The sequence below is a fragment of the Hoplias malabaricus genome, chromosome Y (genome assembly GCF_029633855.1).
Source record: "Hoplias malabaricus isolate fHopMal1 chromosome Y, fHopMal1.hap1, whole genome shotgun sequence".
In the NCBI taxonomy this organism is placed as follows: domain Eukaryota; kingdom Metazoa; phylum Chordata; class Actinopteri; order Characiformes; family Erythrinidae; genus Hoplias; species Hoplias malabaricus.
Genome location: NC_089820.1, coordinates 72035998 through 72057935, shown reverse-complemented (window position 1 = coordinate 72057935; position 21938 = coordinate 72035998). Strand labels below are relative to the sequence as shown.

The 21938-nt window shown below is 40.2% G+C and overlaps 1 protein-coding gene across 2 annotated transcripts; it reads right to left on the bottom strand.

Annotated features, from left to right (window-relative positions):
* Window positions 1-10555: 10555 nt before the first annotated feature.
* Window positions 10556-14416, bottom strand: LOC136679138 (tissue factor-like). Of its 2 annotated transcripts, XM_066657451.1 has the most exons (6): window positions 14226-14412; window positions 13270-13393; window positions 12893-13089; window positions 12449-12627; window positions 12169-12337; window positions 10564-11029 (listed from the first exon to the last, which is right to left on the bottom strand). In XM_066657451.1, the coding sequence occupies exons 1-6, from the start codon at window positions 14272-14274 to the stop codon at window positions 10887-10889; spliced, it is 861 nt and encodes a 286-aa protein (XP_066513548.1). In that variant the 5' UTR covers window positions 14275-14412; the 3' UTR covers window positions 10564-10886. The 2 variants fall into 2 exon arrangements, with proteins under 2 accessions (XP_066513547.1, XP_066513548.1); XM_066657450.1 differs by having other exon boundaries at window positions 10556-11029; window positions 12169-12627; window positions 14226-14416.
* Between the last annotated feature and the right edge of the window lie 7522 nt (window positions 14417-21938).

The following is a 21938-nucleotide window of genomic DNA, read 5'->3' as shown; positions in this document are numbered from 1 at the left end:
GTTTTTCTTAAGTCAACAACCATCTCCTTGGATTTGTCCACGTCCACGAGACAGGTTGTTGACACCAGTCAGTTAGCCACTGCACCTCGTCTCTGTATGCTGACTCATCGTTCTTACAGATGAGACCCACCACAGTCATGTCATCAGCGAACTTGATGACAATAGTCATTGAGGCAGGACACAGATTATCTCCCCAGGATTATTTACTACAGAGGCACAAGATCAGATCCACAGAGCTGATCCACCTGCAAAGTTTCTTGTGTAAGTTCCTAAATCAACCAAAAGCAGTAGCTAAGTACCTGCAATACCATGACTACTGCTGGTTGTTTTGCCTGCTCAGAGTGTGGCATGTTTAGTTTAACCCCCTTTTCCACCTCTAGCGATAATGATAGGGGCTGTGTTTGTGCTAAGTGCCAGTTAGTTAGCTCTCTGGTGGCTAAGGTGGACTAGTTAGAAGTGCGCATATGGGGCTTATTATTATTATTATTAAGGGATAAACAGCGAGATTCGTTGCTAGCAACTCCGGGTGCCTGAGGGAGAGTCAGCACACCCTCGGCTCTGGCGGTAGAGCCCTCACAGCAGGGTGAATGGGTGACGTCTCTGCTACATAGCCAGAGAGCTAAGACTAATGCTAACACTGAGGCCAAAGCTAGCCCACTGGAACACCATGCTCTTCCGATTCATGTGTTAAACGTGTTTTCCCCGCTCAGTGAGGAGCCTGTTAAAACTGCTATGGTTATAGGAGACTATCGTTCGACACGTGAAATTAGCTACTCGTTTAGAGGTGCCAGCAGTAACAGGTAGCTGTTTACCGGGAGCCAGAGCACCAGACATTAGTGCCAACCATAGACTGTTAGCTAATAGGAAATATTCAAGGATAATCATTCATGTAGGGGCCAATTATATTTGTCTGCAGCAGTCTGAGGTAACTAAGGGTAATAAAATTTGGATTACTCAATATAAGATTACTAATTATTAGTCAGAAACAATGCAACCCTTTCACTTCTTTTGAGGTTCTTTCCACCATCATTACAAATCCGGTCACAGAAAAGAACACATTTTTATAATTATCAACCATAGTTCCCACTCCATCAGAACCAATGGAGCTAGATGTACAAATGGACTACTTAGAAAATACAATCTACTTTAGAAAATGTGGCACCACTTAAAAGAAAAAGTATGAGACAAAAAAAAGCTCGCCCCATGGTACAATGTACCCGTACCTCAAAAAGAAAACCTGTACCTTAAAACAAACACTATGGAAACTAGAGCGGAAATGGCGATAAACCAAGCTGGAAGTGTTCCACTCTGCCTGGAAGGACAGCCTTTTAGAGTATAGAAATGCCCTCTAAAACTCGTTCAGCATATTTGGCCTTGCTGATCTACAATAATAAATATAATCCTGAAGTAGTGTTTAGCAAAAATATTTGCCAACAAACTCATCCCTTAGTCTGGGCCATGTACCCAAAGCTTTTAAGCTAGCAGTTCCTTAAAGGTACATTGCATTCTCTTCTCCAGAGGGAGAGATACATGTTTGTAATATTTCATTATAGAAATGTCATATAAAAAAACATTCAAGTCTGTTCTCAGAAAAACATTCTGAAAAACATCCTGAAGATAAAACAGGGTGTATGAAATCAACACACTTTAAAATCTACAATTATAGTTTAATTATATTCCCTAATTAAATGTACAAATATATACAACTGAGGGTACCACCACAGTGACAACTGTAGTGGAAATGATTACGCACACGTTGCGGTGGCATAAACACTACATAGCGGAGTCAATGATAATTAATTATCATTTGATTAATAATTAATTATTTATTATATTTTATTTATTTATAGTGTCTTTACCGGTCCAATTTTAGCTTGGACAAGTAGGTCATCATGTTAGATAACTTTACATATTATATAGCAGAATTAGCTAGAATTAATTATTATTAATGAATTATGCTCATTGACCCGCTGTAGGTTCTTGGCTCTGATATTCTGATATGAATCTGAGCTAGAAGTAATAATTGTGTTAAAAAAAAAGTGCACACACAAATAACCAAGGATTGGTTTTACCACACAACTGGTTTATTAATTGTAATATAAAATAATGAATATTGATTATACATTCATATAATGAAATGGATTACAGCGATACATGAGGGAACAGGGAGATTTATATATGAGGAAATTTCTCTGTGATAATTACCCTAGATTCTAGAAAGGCTATTGTTTATCCCAGCAAGTATTCAGCACCAACCTCCTGAGCAATGAAAGAAATGAAAACATGTGACCTTATGTATCCCGGGAGATGAACTAGGAGAATGTCACTGACGTGTGGTGCTTTCAGGCACGGCGTCCTGGAGAACTGCAGACGTGGGCCTTGTAGGCTGCAGCCGCGGGCTTTCCTTTTCTCCCCCTTTCCAGACACGGCAACCCCACCGTTGGAGCTGGTGGCGTTCTGAAGTTCTCTGTCATCGCTGATCTGCCGCCTTGTGAGAGACACATATGCAGGTCTCTCCTGGGCCTCATCTCAGAAGGTCATTCTGAGGGTGCGTGTGGCCATCTTCGTCGCTGGTCCGGAACCTTTTGTTATCACTGTGAAAATCAGAGGTCTCCTTCATGCTCTGAGTGGCATTGAATGTTGCTGGAGTTAAACTATAGCTTTTCTTAAACTATAGTTTTCTACATGAGATAAAATTAAAATAGAACTTCTGTTCTATCTGGACCACGCTTGAGGGGCCCAAGACTATTTAAGAAAGCCATGAGAGTCTGATGCCTGCAGAGGTGCCTACAGAGTAATTTCAAAACCATTTTCCTCTTTTCCTTGAAAAAGGCTAAAGGAGAAAAAGTGTGAAGTGAAGCGAAGGTGTGTGAAGAGGGCGGAAAAGTGTGGGAAAAAGCCTTTCTCATTTGGGGCCACTGGCTTTTTACCAGAGCTTAGAAAACCTGCCTTGAAGACCTGATTGGAGCCTCTCTTGCTCCAATGCTCCAATTGCTGAAATTGTTTTATTCCTAATTCTCTGTGTGAAACAGCAGACTTATGTGTGTGCGTGTGTTTCAAATAACAGCATATCGACACCTTCCCTTCAATCAACTCCTTTTGTCTCCAAACCAGAGAGGAGACAACCCAGACCAACTGAATAGAGGTGGTGCAAAGAGCACGTCTAGAAAGGCGTTAGAAATGCAAAAGGGAATAAAACAAATGGTAGATACTGAGAACAGGATACATTGAAATTTGATTGAAATGTAAAAAAGTGAGAAGATGGTAACTTCAAAGGGCACCATGGTAATGAGGGTGAGGGAATTACAGGTATAAAATACTCTGCTTCTACTCTGAGAAACTGTCAGACAGAGAGGAAACAGTTCTACGCGTAGCATTCTCTCTCCATTAAATTGTTGTTTTACTTGATGCCGAATCAGAGACTCAGCTTTCTTATTCTGTCATAATTTTACACCACAAAAAGGGTCCCTGGAGATTGGTTTTTATGACTCTGCTCTGTATTATCTCAAATTCCATCTACTGGTGCAAGGAGGGGATGTCTCTGAGAGCCAGCTAAAATCTGGGTATTAGAATGAAATCTCAGAAAGTCAAATTTTTTATTAGAAATTAATACACATTCATCATATCATACTACACAACATCTGACAATGCAATATCAGTAAGTGTGCTTTTCATACAACTTTGAAACAATGTAAACATACAGCAGTTGCAATGTATACAAATAGTACATATAATTAATAAATAGAAAATGCATTTGTAACTGGCATTGAAATTTGAATTGGGCAGTGTCATGATTTCCTAAATCCAATTAACATTCAAATGCTGTTTTTCAAAGAAACAAATCAAATCAAATCAAATTTATTTGAATAGCGCCTTTTACAACTGACATTGTCACAAAGCAGCTTCACAGTTTCAAAACAGAACATTTAAATCAAAGCCCAATGCAAGCAAGCCGAAGGCAACAGTGGCAAGGAAAAACTCCCTTGAGGCTGGAGGAAGAAACCTTGGGAGGAACGAAGACTCACAAAGGGGACCCATCCTCCTCTGATCAAACTATAGATTGAATTTTAAATGATCACCAATGAAGTGTCATTATGCTACATAATAATAATAATAATAATAAGGTGAGCAGCTGGTCTGGTCTGGTCTGGTCTGCAGGAGAATCCAGCAAACAATCTTCCATCAGTGGGCCACCATTCTCTCAGAAAACAGTAAAACAATAAAGGGAAGCAGTTAGTTTAGTTGAGTACAGCAGAGAATAAGAGCATGTGAATATTTTCTTTAGTGTAGTTACGGATCTGACTGTAACAGACTGGGAGTAGGGAAACCAGAAGGAGCTCAGGCAAAGACATCCTTTCGTTCCAAGCAAGAGAAATTGTGAGCACATCATCCAGGTTTACCCTGATTCTCCATGTCCATGAGTTCCTGAAATGACAACCTTAAACTAGACAGAAGTTAGTTGCCAAAGGCTAAACTGAACAAGTGTGTTTCGAGCCTAGACTTAAACATAGTGACTGTGTCTGCGTCCTGAACACTAGCTGGAAGATTGTTCCAGAGCTGAGGGGCTTTGTAGGAGAAGGCTTTCCCCCCCGCTGAAGTCTTATGAATTCTGGGTACTAGTAAGAGGCCGGCGCCCTGAGATCTGAGTAATCTTGGTGGTTCATAGTGTGTAATGAGGTCTTGCAAGTATTCAGGGGCAAGACCATGTAAGGATTTATACGTGAGTAAAAGAATTTTGTAATCAATACGGAATTTAACTGGAAGCCAGTGAAGGGCCGATAATACTGGGCTGATATGACCAAATTTTCTAGTTTTAGTGAGGACCCTGGCTGCAGCATTTTTAATTAACTGGAGTTTACTCAAGTTTCTGCTGGAGCATCCTGATAAAAGTGCATTGCAATAATCTAATCTTGATGTAATAAAAGCGTGAACTAATTTTTCCGCATCTGGGAGGGATAATGAATTTCTTAACTTAGCGAGGTTCCGAAGCTGTTCTTGTAATGTTACCTATATGCTGATCAAATGATAGATCTGAATCAATTATAACACCCAGATTTTTAGCTGATGACCTAGGGAGAACAGGGAAGTCAAAATTATGTATTAAGTCTGATACCTTATTTATAGCAGGTTTTGGACCTAGAAGGAGAACCTCGGTTTTGTCGCTGTTTAGCAGAAGGAAATTGTATGACATCCAATGCTTCACTTCTTTAACACAGTCCTCCATTTTCTTTAGTGTATGTTTGTCATCTGGTTTGGCTGATATGTATAACTGTGTGTCATCTGCATAACTGTGGAAGGTAATGCCATGCCTGCTAATAACTCTGCCCAGTGGCAGCATGTATAATATGAATAGTAAAGGTCCTAAAATGGAGCCTTGGGGAACTCCAAATGTTATTTTTGTATGAGTAGAAGAAACATTATTTACGTTTATAAACTGATAGCGATCTGTGAGGTAAGACTTAAACCATGATAGGGGTGTTCCTGTTATTCCAACCATGTTTTTTAATCTTTCTAGCAGAATAGTATGATCAATTGTATCGAAAGCTGCACTGAGGTCTAGTAGAACTAGCATGGCTACGCAGCCTCGATCAGAGGCGAGAAGAAGGTCGTTTGTTATCTTAACTTAAGCTGTTTCGGTGCTATGGTGTGGCCTAAAACCAGATTGAAATTTTTCATATATGTTATTCTTATGCAAGTATGACCTAAGTTGTTGGGCCACAACTTTTTCTAAGATCTTAGATATGAAGGGAAGGTCTGTAATTGGATAGTACACTAGGATCAAGATTAGGTTTTTTGATCAGGGGTTTAATAACTGCTAGTTTAAATGCTTTGGTTATGTGACCTAGTCTAAGGGACGAATTTATGATTGTTAAAATGGGATTGATTATGACTGGTAATACTTCTTTAAATAGTTTTGTTGGTATTGCATCAAGTGTGCAGGTCGTACAATTTGACGAGTAGATGATTTTCTCCTCTAGTCCTCTAGTCTTTCTTCTAGGTTTTGTTCTATATCATCCACACCAGATGACAGACAGGCTGGGTTTAGTAATATGGTATTTATGGTTTGTCTAATATTTTCAATCTTATTGTTAAAAAAGTCCATAAAAGCATTGCTGGTGTGAATGGCTGGGATCTGTGGATCAGTAGCTGCCCGATTGTTTGTAAGTTTAGAGATTACATTAAAGAGTGCTCTAGGATTGTGTTTATTATTTTCAATCAGTGAGGACAGATGTGCTGAATGTGCATTGACGAGTGCCCTTCTATATTGGATAAGGCTGTCTTTCCAGGCACAGTGAAATACTTCCAATTTAGTCGACCGCCATTTCCGCTCTAATTTCCTTACGGTTTGTTTTAGGGTGAGTGTTTCTTCATTATACCAGGGAGCGAGTTTTTTCTGTTGTAGCTTTTTACGCTTAAGCGGTGCTACACTATCTAAAGTTGATCGAAGAGTGTTATCTAAGTAGTCCGTTAGTCTGTCCAGCTCCAGTGGGTCTGCTGGACTACTGACTGAGGTCAATAAATCAGTGATGTTTTCAGTAAATTTAGGGGCTGTAGATGGGGTTAGTGAGCGCTTTAGATAATAATGTCGGCATGTACATTTTTTAATATCTAAACTCAGTTCATATGAAATTAGGTAGTGGTCTGAGACCGTGGAAGACTGAGGGAGAATTTTTAGGTTTTTTATGTTCGTGCACAGGATCAAAACCAAGTCTAGTGTGTGATTACAATAATGAGTAGGACCTGATACATTTTGTGTGAAACCAACAGAATCTATGATTGATGTGAACGCCTTTTTTAGGGGATCATCACTTTTCTCAAAATGAATGTTAAAGTCTCCTACAATTATTAACTTATCACATGACACTGCTAAATTAGCAGCTAGTTCACCAAATTCTTTTATAAATTCTGAATAGGGCCCTGGTGGTCTATAAATGTTTAATACGGAGATAGTGTTCTTATTTGTGGCGGGGTTAATTATGTTAATGTACATAATTTCGAAGGAAGTACAGTTGTAACCATTTTTTTGGTTAATAATTAAATTATTTTTGTAAATTATACATAATCCACCCCCTTTGCCTGTCAGTCTGGGGCTGTGTACATATTTATAGCCTGTAGGAGTGGCTTGATTTAGTGCTAAATATTCATCATTTCTGACCCAAGTTCCAATAAGGCATAAAACATCAAGTTTCTGATCCATTATTATTTCATGTATAATGACTGCTTTAGAGTTAAGTGCTCTTATATTGAGTATGCCAAACTTTAGGTCTGTGGGGATGATACTACCCTCTGTTTCTGATGGTTTAATAGTGATTAGGTTATTGGGGCACGCTGTTTGATATTTTCTGGGATTAAGTTTGATTCGGGGGACAGACACAGTCTTGATACTGTAACAAATTTTTATATTTCTTAAAGCAAGCTTTGTAGATATACCCTTACTATGGGCAAACAAATGGCCATTATCTGTAAGTGTATCCTTAAAATCACTTACCTGTTCGCTGTGTAATCTACTTGCCTGGTTTGTGCTGGTGGGTGGGGTTAGTCAAGCCTGGCGAAGAACATCCTCGATGTTCCCAGAGAGAACTGCAGAACCTAGACAACTAGGGTGAAGCCCATCCCAGCGGTAGAGGGCAGGACGTTCCCGAAAACACTCCCAGTGGTCGACGTAGTCCATGCCAACAGTGCCACACCAAACCCGGAGCCAGGAGTGGAGTGCGAAGAGCCTGCTGTACGCCTCACATCCTCGTCTGTAGGTGGGTAGGGGGCCGGAGACGACGATCCTGGCGTCCATCTTCTTCCGAGCGGTATCCAGAAGCGAACGGTACAATTGGTTTTACACCCTAAGAACTGCCATTTACATTCAGACTTTTCTTTAGAAATATGCAATTTATGTACTACGCTAAGCCCATATAAAATAAATATTTCACCAGTAGATTTGGAAAAGTAAAAAAAAAAAGCTTTAAAAAAGCTTGAGTTTCCTCAAATGTGTGGAAGTACATATTTGACAGGACGTGCAGAGTATTGAAAGAACGCTCAAATGTAGTCACCTCAGTTGTACTCCTTGTTGAATTCCGGCTCTATAATTAAACATATAGAGATTATGTACATGTTCTGTTCTCTTCAATATATTTTCTTTAGATTTAAAGATATTTAACGAAAAACTGTAAACTGTTATGCATGCGAATTCATTAACTACAGAACTTCAAATGTAAAAGATTATCAGGTTATAGTACAAATGATTATCCTACAACTGATCTCATGTAAATAACTTAAATGAACCTCCTACCTACCTTCTCCCTGCCCACCTGCACTTTTCACTGCCCCACTAGTTTTCTTGCTGCAATCCATCTTTACATAATTACATAAAGAAAATTAATTAGTCCATGTTCAACGTTAATTTTGAAAAATTTAACTAAATTCACAGCTCCAAAAATATACTATTTCACATGCCTTTGTTTATTTTTTTCTCTCAATAAATAGGCTTCTATTGTTTTCAATATAACCTCCTTCAACCCATTAATCACCAGCCCAAAATCAGTGCTGCTCCCTAACAAAGGATTAGTGTATGTGGAATTATATACAAACCGGATTCCAAAAAAGTTGGAACACTAAACAAAGTGAATAAAAACTGAATGCAATGATGTTGAGATGGCAAATGTCAATAATTTATTCGTAATAGAACATAGATGACAGATCAAAATTTTAATCTGAGTAAATGTAACATTTTAAAGGAAAAATATGTTGATTCAAAATTTCACAGTGTCAACAAATCCCAAAATTTGGGACAAGTAGCAATAAGTGGCTGGAAAAAGGAAACAAACAAACAGCAGGAAGACCAATTAACACTAATTAGGTCAATTGACAACATGATTGGGTATAAAAAGAGCTTCTCAGAGTGTCAGTGTCTCTCTGAAGCCAAGATGGTAAGAGGATCACCAATTCCACCATTGTTGCGCAGAAAGATAGTGCAGCAATACCAGAATGGTGTTACCCAGCGTAAAATAGCAAAGGCTATTTAAGTTATCATCATCAACCATGCATAACATCATCAAAAGATTCAGAGAATCTGGAACAATTGCTGTGCGTAAGGGTCAAGGCCGTAAAACTCTACTGGATGCTCGTGATCTCCATGCCCTTAAACGTCACTGCACTTTAAACAGGAATGCCACTGTCAGAGAAATAACAGAATGGGCTCAGGAATACTTCCAGAAAGCATTGTCAGTGAACACAATCCACCGTGCCATCCGCCATTGCCAGCTAAAACTCTACAGTGCAAAGAGGAAGCAATTTCTAAGCAAGCTCCACAAGCTCAGACGTTTGCACTGGGCCAGGGGTCTTTTAAAATGGAGTGTGGCAAAATGGAAGACTGTTCTGTGATCAGATGAGTCACGATTTGAAGTTCTTTATGGAACACTGGGACGCCATGTCATCCGGACCAGAGAGGACAAGGATAACCCAAGTTGTTATCAACGCTCCGTTCAGAAGCCTGCATCACTGATGGTATGGGGTTGCATGAGTGCTTGTGGCATGGGCAGCTTGCACGTCTGGAAAGGCACCATTAATGCAGAGAACTATGCTCAGGTTCTAGAACAACATATGCTCCCATCTAGACGTCATCTCTTTCAGGGAAGACCCTGCATTTTTCAACAAGATAATGCCAGACCACAATCTGCAACAATCACAACGTCATGGCTACGTAGGAGAAGGATCCGGGTACTGAAATGGCCAGCCTGCAGTCCAGATCTTTCACCTATAGAGAACATTTGGCGCATCATAAAGAGGAAGAAGGCCCAAGACGATTGAACAGTTAGAGGCCTGTATTAGACATGAATGAGAGAGCATTCCTATTTCTAAACTTGAGAAACTGGTCTCCTCTGTCCCCAGACGTCTGTTGAGTGTTGTAAGAAGAAGGGGGATGCCACACAGTGGTAAAAAATGACCTTGTCCCAACTTTTTTGGGATTTGTTGACGCCATGAAACAACATATTTTTCCCTTAAAATGATACATTCTCTCAGTTTAAACTTTTGATTTGTGTTCTATTCTGAATAAAATATTAGATATTTATAATGTTTATAATTAGTGGATTAACATTTATGCATTTGTAAATTATTTTGGGACTAATCTCTCTCCATAGGTGTGTTTCAGGATGCTCCCGTGTCTGTGTCCCCTTCTGGTTCTCTCCTTTTAGTTAAAACTGTCATAATCAAATCTGCCAGAGTCCACACTTTGGAAATGTTCACATTCTCTGCTTTACATTCACCCAAACAGATCAAAACTAATTCAGAGTAAACGACCATACCAAAACAATAAAACAAAAAAACTTTTCAGAAGCAACTTCTCTGAGCCTTCCGCAGAACGCCCTTAAACCCTCTAACCTCCGGAAGTAGTCCTGACTGTGCAGTAAGGGGTGTGTTTCTCCGTCATTAATTCTGTAGATAAACATGTGCTCTGCAGTAAACTTATCTACTTCAGGATAATCTGGAGTAAACTACAGACACAAAACTCCCAAAGTATAACACTGTATTTTATTGTAAATATTTTACACAACGATCTGTACAAAATATTTATATCTAATAAAAAAGTTCATTTACAAATATAAATAAATAAATAAGGTGTATTTACAACTTAGTCAAACAAAACAAAAAACTATAAAGTCCTTTTTCAAATTAAATCAAAATAAAAGCCTACTAAAATATAAAAGCTCTGTATAAAACACCATCTTCACTCTGTGACTAACCTCAGAAATAACATCTGTTTTATTTAATCAGAAATAAACATTGATTCCTTCATCTTCTGTAAGTGCTCCATCCTGCTGAGGGTGCCAGTGGGTCAGGGGTCATATTTATATTTTATTTCTGTTGGAAACGGTGCAGTGTGTGTTTTGAGTTTAAACCTGGCTGATGTCCTCACTGTGTTTCATCTGATTTTCTTTATTCACTCGTTTGCAACAGGCGATGATCACAATGATCAGGATCAGAACCAGAGTCAAAACTCCCAGCAGCACTGAGCCCACCAGCTCCAATCTGTACTCTTTATATATAGAAAAACACAGAAACACACACTTAATAAGAAATTCACACAACAACACAGTTCATTTACATTTTCACTCAGTTACTGCTCTGATCAGAGGAAAAAGTTATTTTATCATCAGCACATACAACCACACTGAACCCCTGCAGGACATGAACCACAAACACCCACTCATACACACACACACACACACACACACTGTGCACTGGGGGCAGCAAGGAGGAGGCTCTGAGGCTCTCCTTTCTGTCTCCTTCATCAACATCCACAGCGGTGAGGCCCTTGAGCAAGACACCTAAACCTGGGGTTTAGGTGTCTTGCTCAAGGGCCTCACCGCTGTGGATGTTGATGAAGGAGACAGTGGTGTTCACTAACTCCACCCCCAGTTTTCCTGCCAGTCATGGGGATAAAACCTTCTAAACCCAAACACGCTTCTCTAAACATTAGACCATGACTGCTATTGTATCAGAGATGGTCAGTGGCAGTTTAAAGTGGACAGAGGAGATTAAACACCAACACTTAAACCCTCCCCCTGGCACCAGCCTCCTGACACAGTAAGGGACAACTGGAGTGTATTTTTATTAAAGAGATGGCATCCTGGTTTTTCTAACTCTCCAGGAACAGGAAAAAATCCCTGGACTCTTTCCACACAGCTGACCCTTTGACCCAGAGTGACCCCTGATCAGCTGATCTTCATTCCACAGCGGGTCAGACACAGCCGGAGCCCCACAGTCCCCCATTTCCTCTAATCAAAATGAATTAATTCTGATTATAGATTCCGACTAAGGTGATTATATGTACAGAGCACACAGTAAGACTTCGAGTTCAGTCATGTTTACTGCTGTTACCTTGTACAAGCTCGGTTCGTTTGCAGAATGTAGAAAAGTTTTCCAATTGGGTGTATTTAATCGCATACAGGTGTTTACATGGCTATTATTCTTCTGTTTAACAGATTTATACAGGATAACCACCTTGTTCAATCAGATCACTAATGTAATCAGAATGACCCCAATCAGTATTCCGATTGAGGTGTATACATGGATTCTATTCCGACTGAGCTATTAGTCCGATTATTAACAAATTATCAGACTGCATGTAAACGTGGCCAGTGTCACTTTACTAGTGTCTCTGCGAAAACTGACCGCTGATGGAGCTGCTGCCTTCTGCTGGTGAACACTTGTAAAGGCTCCACCTCCCCAGACGCTTGGTTCCTTTTCGTTTCGGGAGAAATGCAGCAACAGTAAAACAGTAACTCTCCCCTTCATCCAGTTCTGCCATCACCACCACATCTCCATCTACAACCACTTCCCTCTGTAACACACACACATATAACTGTAATGAGTATAAACACCAGTCTGCATGTGACTGAGTGAATGTGTCTGATGCTTGACGCTGTGTAGTGACAGGGTGATGTTTACTGACTGTCCCGGTGCTCCCCGCCTTCCTGTAGAGGATCTTGTATTTCAGGTCTGTGTTGAAGACATCTCTGATGGTCAGCTGTTTGTGGTCTGAGTACAGAGCAGTCAGCTGATCTTGGATGTACAGCACAACTGTTTTGTTCTCCATCAGCTTTATGCTGAATTCAGGTTTCCCGATTAGAGCTGAAATGACAGGAAGAGGAGGAACAGTCAGCGGCCACCTGCCTGTCTTCCTCAGTCAGAACCACAGCAGGAGTCTATATAACAGCTGTCTCAGCACTAAAATCTAGAGAAGAAACTACTGACTACTGCTTTAAAGACTGCAAACTTAGTAAGGTATTTGTGTGTAATCAATGTGAGTAAGCAACATGTTAACATTGAGCAAACAGAGTAAGCATTGAGTAATTGGTTGTAAACAGTAAGTAAACAGAGAGGACTGTGTGCTCACTATCGTTGTAAGGGCAGAACTTCTTGGACATTGAAAAGGGTGGCTCCACCAGGTCAGAACCGTGTTTCTGTGGCGAAAGTTCTGACAGAATGTCTGCAGTGTATGAAGCTCTGAAGTCACGCAGGTCTTTTGTGAGGTCACACTCTGTCTCCACGCTCTGGATACAGTGTACATTCGTCCGTCTGTCTCTACCCACCCTGTACACACACACAAACACACACACACACACACACACACACACATATATATTGAATATACACAATACATATAAATCACAAATACTCAAATTTGTGCAAATGTATAATGTTTGTATTGTGTGTATGTGTGTGTATGTATCATTATGTGGCATTGTGAATGATAAAGTGTGTGCAGATCACCTGGAGAACTCCACAGTGTAGGTGTGGTGGATGGGTTTGGGGGCCCAGGTTAAGATGGTTTTAAAGTTGTGTGAAATCCAGGTCACATTCTTAGCTTTGGGAAGGGGGTCTGTACCTAATGAGGCTGAAATAAAGAGAGGTATATACGCACAATTTATAAACATATAAACCACCTTATCAAATGACGAATTCCACTTTATATAGTCCAGCACAAATACTATTTAATGAATCTAAGTTTACAGATGAATGAATGATAAAATGAGCATTTCCAATTTCCACTGATAGTTCCACGTTTAAGGTGGAACTGAGAGTTCCAAAATATGCCAACTTCAGCTCTGTATATATTAATAATGTCCAAATATTTACTTTATATTGATTATTTACTGAGTTTGGAGCTGTTGATGCCTAAAGCGTTTTAAAACAAGGTTTAGAACAAATATTATTAAGAAATCAAGTTAAACAATACAGTGTCAATACGATTTTTCTTTTCCACCTTAAATGAATGTAGCCCTGAAACTTGGTGAGATGATTGTGAAACTTGTAAAAATTATAAAAATAAATTACCTAAATACTTATTAAATGTGCTGTAGAGAAGGAATTGTTTGATCCACCTTAAAATGATTCACCAGTTACCAATAGTTAAACAAATGATTGTTTTAAAAGTAGAATGGAAATAACTTGAAATGATAAATTAAGAATTCTAAAGAATTCTAAACAGCGGAGTGGTTCTATTCTGAGGTCCGGAATACACGTTAACTTATGCACTGTTTAAGGTGGAACGGAAAATTCCAAAAAGAAATTCTGAAAATGATAATATATCAGTGTTGGCTCTGTGATATACAGTCTGTATGTTGGTCTTTAACTGGATTTTAAGACATGAGTCTAAAAAATCATTTTAACCATAAATGCAAAACAAAAAACAAACAAAAAAAAAACACGTTGTAAACCCAGCCTACCCGAGGAGGCGCTGAAGAGGCCAAAGAGGACGATAAAGAGCGGGCGCATGTTGTCCGTGAGCCTGGTGAAGTATTTCCTAAGGAGCTTGCAGCTGGATTTAAGGTGGGTTGAACTGTGAGAGTATATGAGCGCTGTAGAAAATACGACTCACTCTGTCCTTCCTTCAGTTTCATCACTGGGGGAGTGGGATGACCAAATATGGTCCTCCGGTCTCAGCCCAGAACACACTTCAGTACTGCCCCACTCCCTGGGCCCCCATTAACCCTTTACATCCGCTAAACTATTTACAGACCAGGATTAAACTCTAACACACTTCTCTGTTCAGAACTTAACACATAGAATTATTCCCAAAATAGAGGTCCTCTAACAGGCACCCACTAAGAAAAAAAAAGAGGGGGGGGGGGGGTCACAGAACAAATGAATCATCTAACTGTGGTCTGACGGTTATGGCAATTCCCCTGCATGGAACCAGCTCTACTGGATTCCATTGGACTCTACTGGTCTCTACTGTAAAATACTTCTGGACTCTACTGATCTCTACAGGACTTCACTGGACTCCACTGAACCCTACTATTCTCTACAGGACCCTACTGGGCTCTACTGGATTCTACTGGTCTTTACTGGACTGCAATGGATTCTACTGATCTCTAATGGGACTCTACTGGTCTCTACAGTACTCTACTGGACTCTGCTGGTCTCTACTCGCTGTTTAGCCCCTGTTGCCTGGTTTTCCACTCCCACAGCTCCCGCCTGAAATGTATCTGGTGTCATCTCTAATGGAACAGCTACAGTGGCCCCTGAGTCACATCACAACAGCATTTACAAAGCAAACAAAAATTCAGACCACAACAGCATTAAGGAGAAATCAAATACCTTTCAAAAATGCTGCATTGAAAAGAGCTGTATAAACTCAGAACACAACAGCATTAAGGAGAACACAAATACATTTTAAAAATGCTGCTTAGGAGAATAGATCACACCGGAAATGCCCTAGCCACAAGGGGCACTGTATATGTTGACTTGTTATGATTGCACTATAAGTTTGTAGAAATTTGTATACCAGAAAGCTTACCGTGTCTCTAATAAGGCCCCGAGGGACGAACTTCTATCCACCGCTTCTCTCCTTCTTTGACTTAAGCACGTTCCGGTGTGAGCTATCCTCACTGTGGTTAAGCAGTCGCCCTTTGAGAAAACACAATTAAACTAGTCACACATCACATTTAAGTGCGCTAATACCGGTGACTGAACGGTAATACTCAAAGCGAGTGAAAATCAGAAAGAAAGCCCTTAATTTTAAAGGAAAAATAACCACAATTTATCGATTTATAAAAGAAACATTTCTACTAAATACTTCACAAATCCAGCAGATATCAGTTTGGTGTTTATCGTACTATGTACCTATGAAGTATTAAATTAAATTTCTGTTTTTTTTAAGTAAATGGCATCCAAAATCCCCATAATTGTCCATTGTTTTAAATGATTTGTCAGATTACATGCTGCATAAAATGGTCATTTCTAATTAGTCCATACAACCAACAGTTCAGTGTATGCCACACTATGTACCTATGAAATATGAAGTGATTTTACTGTATAGTTGTTGAGTAAATGGCATCCAAAATCCCCATAATTGTCCATTGTTTTTAATTATGAGTTTAATGCTTTTTGTAAAAAAATGAAAATGGACATTATCTAATAATTATATATTATTATTTTTATAATAATTATAGGTACATAGTATGGAAAACATATGGCTGTATGGACTATTTATTAGAAAAAATTTCATGGAACACGGAACCTAACAAATCATTATACCGGTTGAAAGATTTGGGATTTTGGATGCCATTTACTCAAAAAATTTTAAAATATCATTTCATATTTCACAGGTACATAATATGGAAAACACTGAAGTGATATCTGATGGTTGTATGGGCTACTTATTAGAAATAATTTTATAGAGCATAAAATCTGATTCCAGGTAGGCTCTGGACCCACCGCGACTCTGAACTGGATAAGCGGTTACAGTCAATGAATGAATGAATGAATGAATGAAATCTCACAAATCACGTTTCATGTTTTTCTAAGGCTTTTGGTGCAATCACAACAAGTCAACATATACAATGGCCCTTGTGGCCAGGGGCTTTTCTGGTGTGAGTTATTCTCCAATGCAGCGTTTTTCAATGCCGCGTTTTTTTTAATATATTTGTGTTCTCCTTAATTCTGTTGTGTTTTGAGTTTATGCAGCATTTTTGTAATGTCGAGTCTTTTATTTATTTATTTGTGTTCTCCTTAATGCTGTTGTGCTCTGAGTTTATGCAACATTTTTATTAATGCTGCATTTTTAAAATGTATTTGTGTTCTCATTTATGCTGTTGCGTTTGCTGAGTTGAGTTTTTGTTTGCTTTGTAAATGTTGTTCTGATGTGACTTAGGTGGTCACCGTAAACAGCCGGAAACCACAACAGTGGCAGTGCTAACATTAAGCACTGTTTACTCATCGTGTATTGGTGTGTTGTTGTTTGGGAACACAGCTTTGTCATGAGTTCAGACAGATTAGTAAAGTTTGTTCCTTACTTGTTGTAGCATCCAGCTCTCACTGGATTATTTCATCAGCCACCGATCCAAGGAGCGTTTGAACCTCTTCAAAACACCATGGCATATTTTTATGAGCTGCCATTGTGCGTTAAGATAAGAACAAATGTGATCTCTGCTGTAGCTGGAGATTTTACACATGCAAGATGCATGGCATAGAGTGATGACTCTCTCTGGACAATCAGCTCTCTGCAACAATCAGCTTCTCAGCTCTCTGAGAACAAGGACTAAAAAAGAACCTGGTTCCAGGACCAAATGTACCTGTTTGAGTAGCAAAAAAGACAAGTAGAGTCGAATAGTGGAGGGACCAAATAGTTCCAAGGGGGAACCATATGTCCTCCTCTACAAGCTCCTCAAAGAAAGTGAGGACAATAAATTTTGGAGGACTGTGGACAACGGAGGTGAATGTAACCAGACGTCCTCTTCTAAAAGCTCCTCACAGAAAGCGGAGACAGTAAACTGCGGGGGACACACGGCTGATGTCTGGCCTTAGTTTGGAGAAGGTGGTGATTTTTAAACCAAGTCCTGGTGGAGAGGGACATGCATGAGGCTGTGAGAGATACATGCTGATTGAGTCAAGACATCCATTGTTAAACTGGCCTCCGCTCTGAGAGTAGTGGTGTGGACACTGGCTCAGCTCTGGGTGGTGTTTTTCCACTGGTTTTTTTTTTTTTTTTTTTTTGCTGAAAAGCTCATTATCTGACTTTGCCAGGAATTATATAACAGAGTTTGCTGGTATTAATCCTTCCTTTCGGAATGCCTGGTACAGGACAAGAATTCTTGACTGGGGCTGAGATTTGAGTTTCTGCTGCTTTCTCGGATGAAACTTTTCTTGACCCCAAGACGTTCAGCAGAAAAACAGATGATTCACTAGTGGACGTTTACTTCACCACAGCCCTCACGGAAACTCTGGAACAAACTTCTCTGATTTTCTTGAAACTCTGCTGTTGTGGAGACACAAATTTTTTGTCTGAAGTGATAACTCACTTTCTAAACTAGAAATGGTCTCCTGCACACTCTCAGATTTTACAGGGCTCTTGATCAGGGACATGAGCTCTCAGACTGTGAGGGTTATACAAAAAACATACAGAGAGAGAAAACAGAGAGGGAAGAGTTAGAGAGATAGAACAGGGAGAGGGAAAAGGTAAAGGGAGAGAGAGGGAGAATGTTAACAACTAACAATGCAAATTAATTCTTTCTTTCCACTCTGTAATGTTGTAAGAGAGGGATAAAGATATATATATATATATATATATATATATATATATATATATAGAGAGAGAGAGAGAGAGAGAGAGAGTGTTTGTGTGTGTGTGTGTTAATGACAGAACAGAACTAGACGGGTCGGTGTGTGTGTCTGTGTGCCGTGTTAGTGTAGGACCCTAAGTTTGCGCTGTATCTGAGACACAAATGGAACTTTAGCTGGACATCTAGCTCCTCTTCAACTATTGCCTTCCTTTTCTATACAAACAGGAATTCTCCCATTTCTGCATCATTATTTAAAAAATTCCTCACAATGCATAGAAATGTAGGTGGAGTTTCCATGTTCTCCCCATGTCTGCGTGGGTTTCCTCTGTGGTCTCCGGTTTCCTCCCACAGTCCAAAAACATGGAGGTTAGGTGAAATGGCTTCTAAAATAACTGTCCTGGTGTGTGAGTGAATAAGTGTGTATGTGAATGAATGTCTGTATGTGCCCAGATATGGACTGGCGCTCTATCCTGAGTGAAACCCTAGTGCCTATATATATATACAAATCGGATTCCAAAAAAGTTGGGACACTAAACAAATTGTGAATAAAAACTGAATGCAATGATGTGGAGATGGCAATTATTTTATATAAATATTTTATTCGTAATAGAACATAGATGACGGATCAAAAGTTTAATCTGAGTAAATGTAACATTTTAATGGAAAAATATGTTGATTCAAAATTTCACAGTGTCAACAAATCCCAAAAAAGTTGGGACAAGTAGCAATAAGTGGCTGGAAAAAGGAAATTGAGCATATAACGAACAGCTGGAAGACCAATTAACACTAATTAGGTCAATTGACAACATGATTGTGTATAAAAAGAGCTTCTTAGAGTGTCAGTGTATCTCTGAAGCCAAGATGGTAAGAGGATCACCTATTCCACCATTGTTGCGCAGAAAGATAGTGCAGCGATACCAGAATGGTGTTACCCAGCGTAAAAAATAGCAAAGACTTTTAAGTTATCATCATCAACCATGCATAGCATCATCAAAAGATTCAGAGAATCTGGAACAATTGCTGTGCGTAAGGGTCAAGGCCGTAAAACTCTACTGGATGCTCGTGATCTCCAGGCCCTTAAACATCACTGCAGCTCAAACAAGAATGCCACTGTCAAGGAAATAACAGAATGGGCTCAAGAATACTTCCAGAAAACATTGTCAGTGAACACAATCCACCGTGCCATCCGCCGTTGCCAGCTGAAACTCTACAGTGCAAAGAGGAACCCATTTCTAAGCAAGCTCCACAAGCTCAGACGTTTGCACTGGGCCAGGGGTCTTTTAAAATGGAGTGTGGCAAAATGGAAGACTGTTCTGTGGTCAGATGAGTCACGATTTGAAGTTCTTTATTGAACACTGGGACGCCATGTCATCCGGACCAGAGAGGACAAGGATAACCCAAGTTGTTATCAACGCTCCATTCAGAAGCCTGCATCACTGATGGTATGGGGTTGCATGAGTGCTTGTGGCATGGGCAGCTTGCATGTCTGGAAAGGCACCATTAATGCAGAGAACTATTTTCAGGTTCTAGAACAACATATGCCCCCACCTAGACGTCATCTCTTTCAGTGAAGACCCTGCATTTTTCAAGTTTAAGTTTACCTGCTTTCAAAGACATGAAGACTAATTTGTATGGTAGGTTTATTTTAACAGAGAGAGACAGAATATCAACAAAAAAATCCAAACAAAAATATTAAATATAAGTTATAAATTAGGGGGTTATATGGACATCCAGCCACACCCACAATATATGGAAATACGTCAGTGAGACTGTGGGGATAAGAACAGGGAAAACAAGACAGGAGAAACTCAGCTACTCCTCAGACCTGCAGACACTGAACAGAACCAACACTGGGTCTGAAAGTAAGAGGTTCAGAAAATTTGATGGTGTTTATAGTGTTTGTGAATCGTACGTCAACCGTCCAGGTATTTCTGGCCCCAGTGGACACATCTTCTCCATTTGTGTGTGTGTGTGTGTGTGTGTGTGTGTGCTCTGAGGCGAAAGAGGAAGGAAACCATTACTATGGCCTTCTCTGGATTAGCCAACTAGTGGCTACGCAAAAACAACATAACAATATCTCCATTCCGTCTCTCTCACACAGACACATGTAGTCCCAATGCATGTTTGTTATGAAAGTGAAGTGAAGGATGAGTATAAAGCTGAGCTCTGAGGAACTTGGTCTGGGCGGTGGAGAAGAAGAACCCCAGGGTTCTGTGTCAGAGGCTGACAGCTAAAGCCCAAAGTCCGGGGGCAGTGGAGGATGGTCATGTGGTCTGAGGACTGCTCACTGCAGTCTTAAATTTCAACCTGTCCAGACTCGGTTCAAAGCCTGTTGGGCGCAGACTGCAGGGAATCGTCCTAATACCTGAGGAGAGACGTCACACACATGTTGCAGTAACACACAAGCTGTCACACACACTCCTGCAGGAGCTGTAGAATGGTGAGGTTGTGTATTTGTGTAGGTGTAAGGGGTTGAAAGTGGGGGAGGTGTATCAAATTCATCATGAAAGAAAAGTCTCAATTTCAGTCTAAAAAAAGAGGAAGATGCTCAGAATAGTGGCAGAGTTTACATCAGGACTGAGGTACTCTGTCTAGACACGGCCGACAGTGAGGGAGGTGAAATGTTGTTAGTGACTGTTTTTACAGCTGTAACTGTGTCGTAATCTTCTGAATTTTTCTCTCTCACATGTCTCACAGATCCATATGTCTCAGCACAGCTACACACACTTCCATACGTCTCAGTACCAATCCACACACCTCAATACTCAATACAGCTTGACACACATCAATACAGCTCCACAAATCTCAATACAGATCCAAACATCCCAGTACAGCTCCACACACTTCCACACATCTCAGTACAGATCCACACGGCTCAATACAGCTCCACACATCTCAACTGAGCTCCAAACAGTTCCAGTACACACTGGTTTATTCACACAGACTGTTCAGGTGTGAGTGACTGAGTGAGTGTTTGAGTAAATTGGTGAGTGTGTGGTGCTCTGTCCAGTGTGTGTTCCTTGTGTCAAGTGATTCTGTGTATACTCTGGACCCATCCTGACCCTGAACAGGATGAAGTGCTTACAGAAGATGAATGAATGAATAATCTATTATTTGTCATTGTGTGTGTGTCTGTGTGTGGACTGTGTCCTCAACCTGAAACTAAATTTAGAAATGGCTTATTTGTTTAAACTTTAGTTAGAGACTTGTGACCAAACATCTACATACATCTGCCTTTTTTAACCTTGCCTGAAATTTCAGAGAAAGAGTGTTTTCTGGGGCAAGAGTTTTCAGACATTTCTCACTAAACAGAACCCAGCGCCAGGAGTGAAACATCCTCCTCTTCACTGCAGGAACAGACTCTGATCTACTACAGACTTCTCACTACACACTGGAACACTGCTGTGAGAATCTGATGGTGTTCAGCCTCATAATCATCAGTGAGGGTCAGTGTCTGTTCCAGGAGTGTTTTACAGCAGCTGAACTCCAGGGGGCATTCTGGAGCCTCCAGCAGATCTCTACAGGGCCACAGAGCAGTTTCTATCTGCTTCCCTTCCACCTTAAAACTTTGGAATGTAGAGAATGCCTCAGTATAAACACACAGACTCATGCACATATAAGGAGCAGAGTGTGGTGAGGACTCCTGAAATTGTTTGAACCATTCACAGCTAAGATCTCCACTCAACTCGAAACTCCTGCAAACAGCTCATCAGTGCCACAATCCTGATGGACCTGGGGCAGGACTGGGGTGGTCTGGTGGACTGTGATGGAAAATGATGAACTATAATGAGCTGAGCTGGTTGTGTGTGTGTGTGTGTGTGTGTGTGAGAGAGAGAGAGAGAGAGAGAGCAATAACAGGAAGCGGTATGTGCTGAA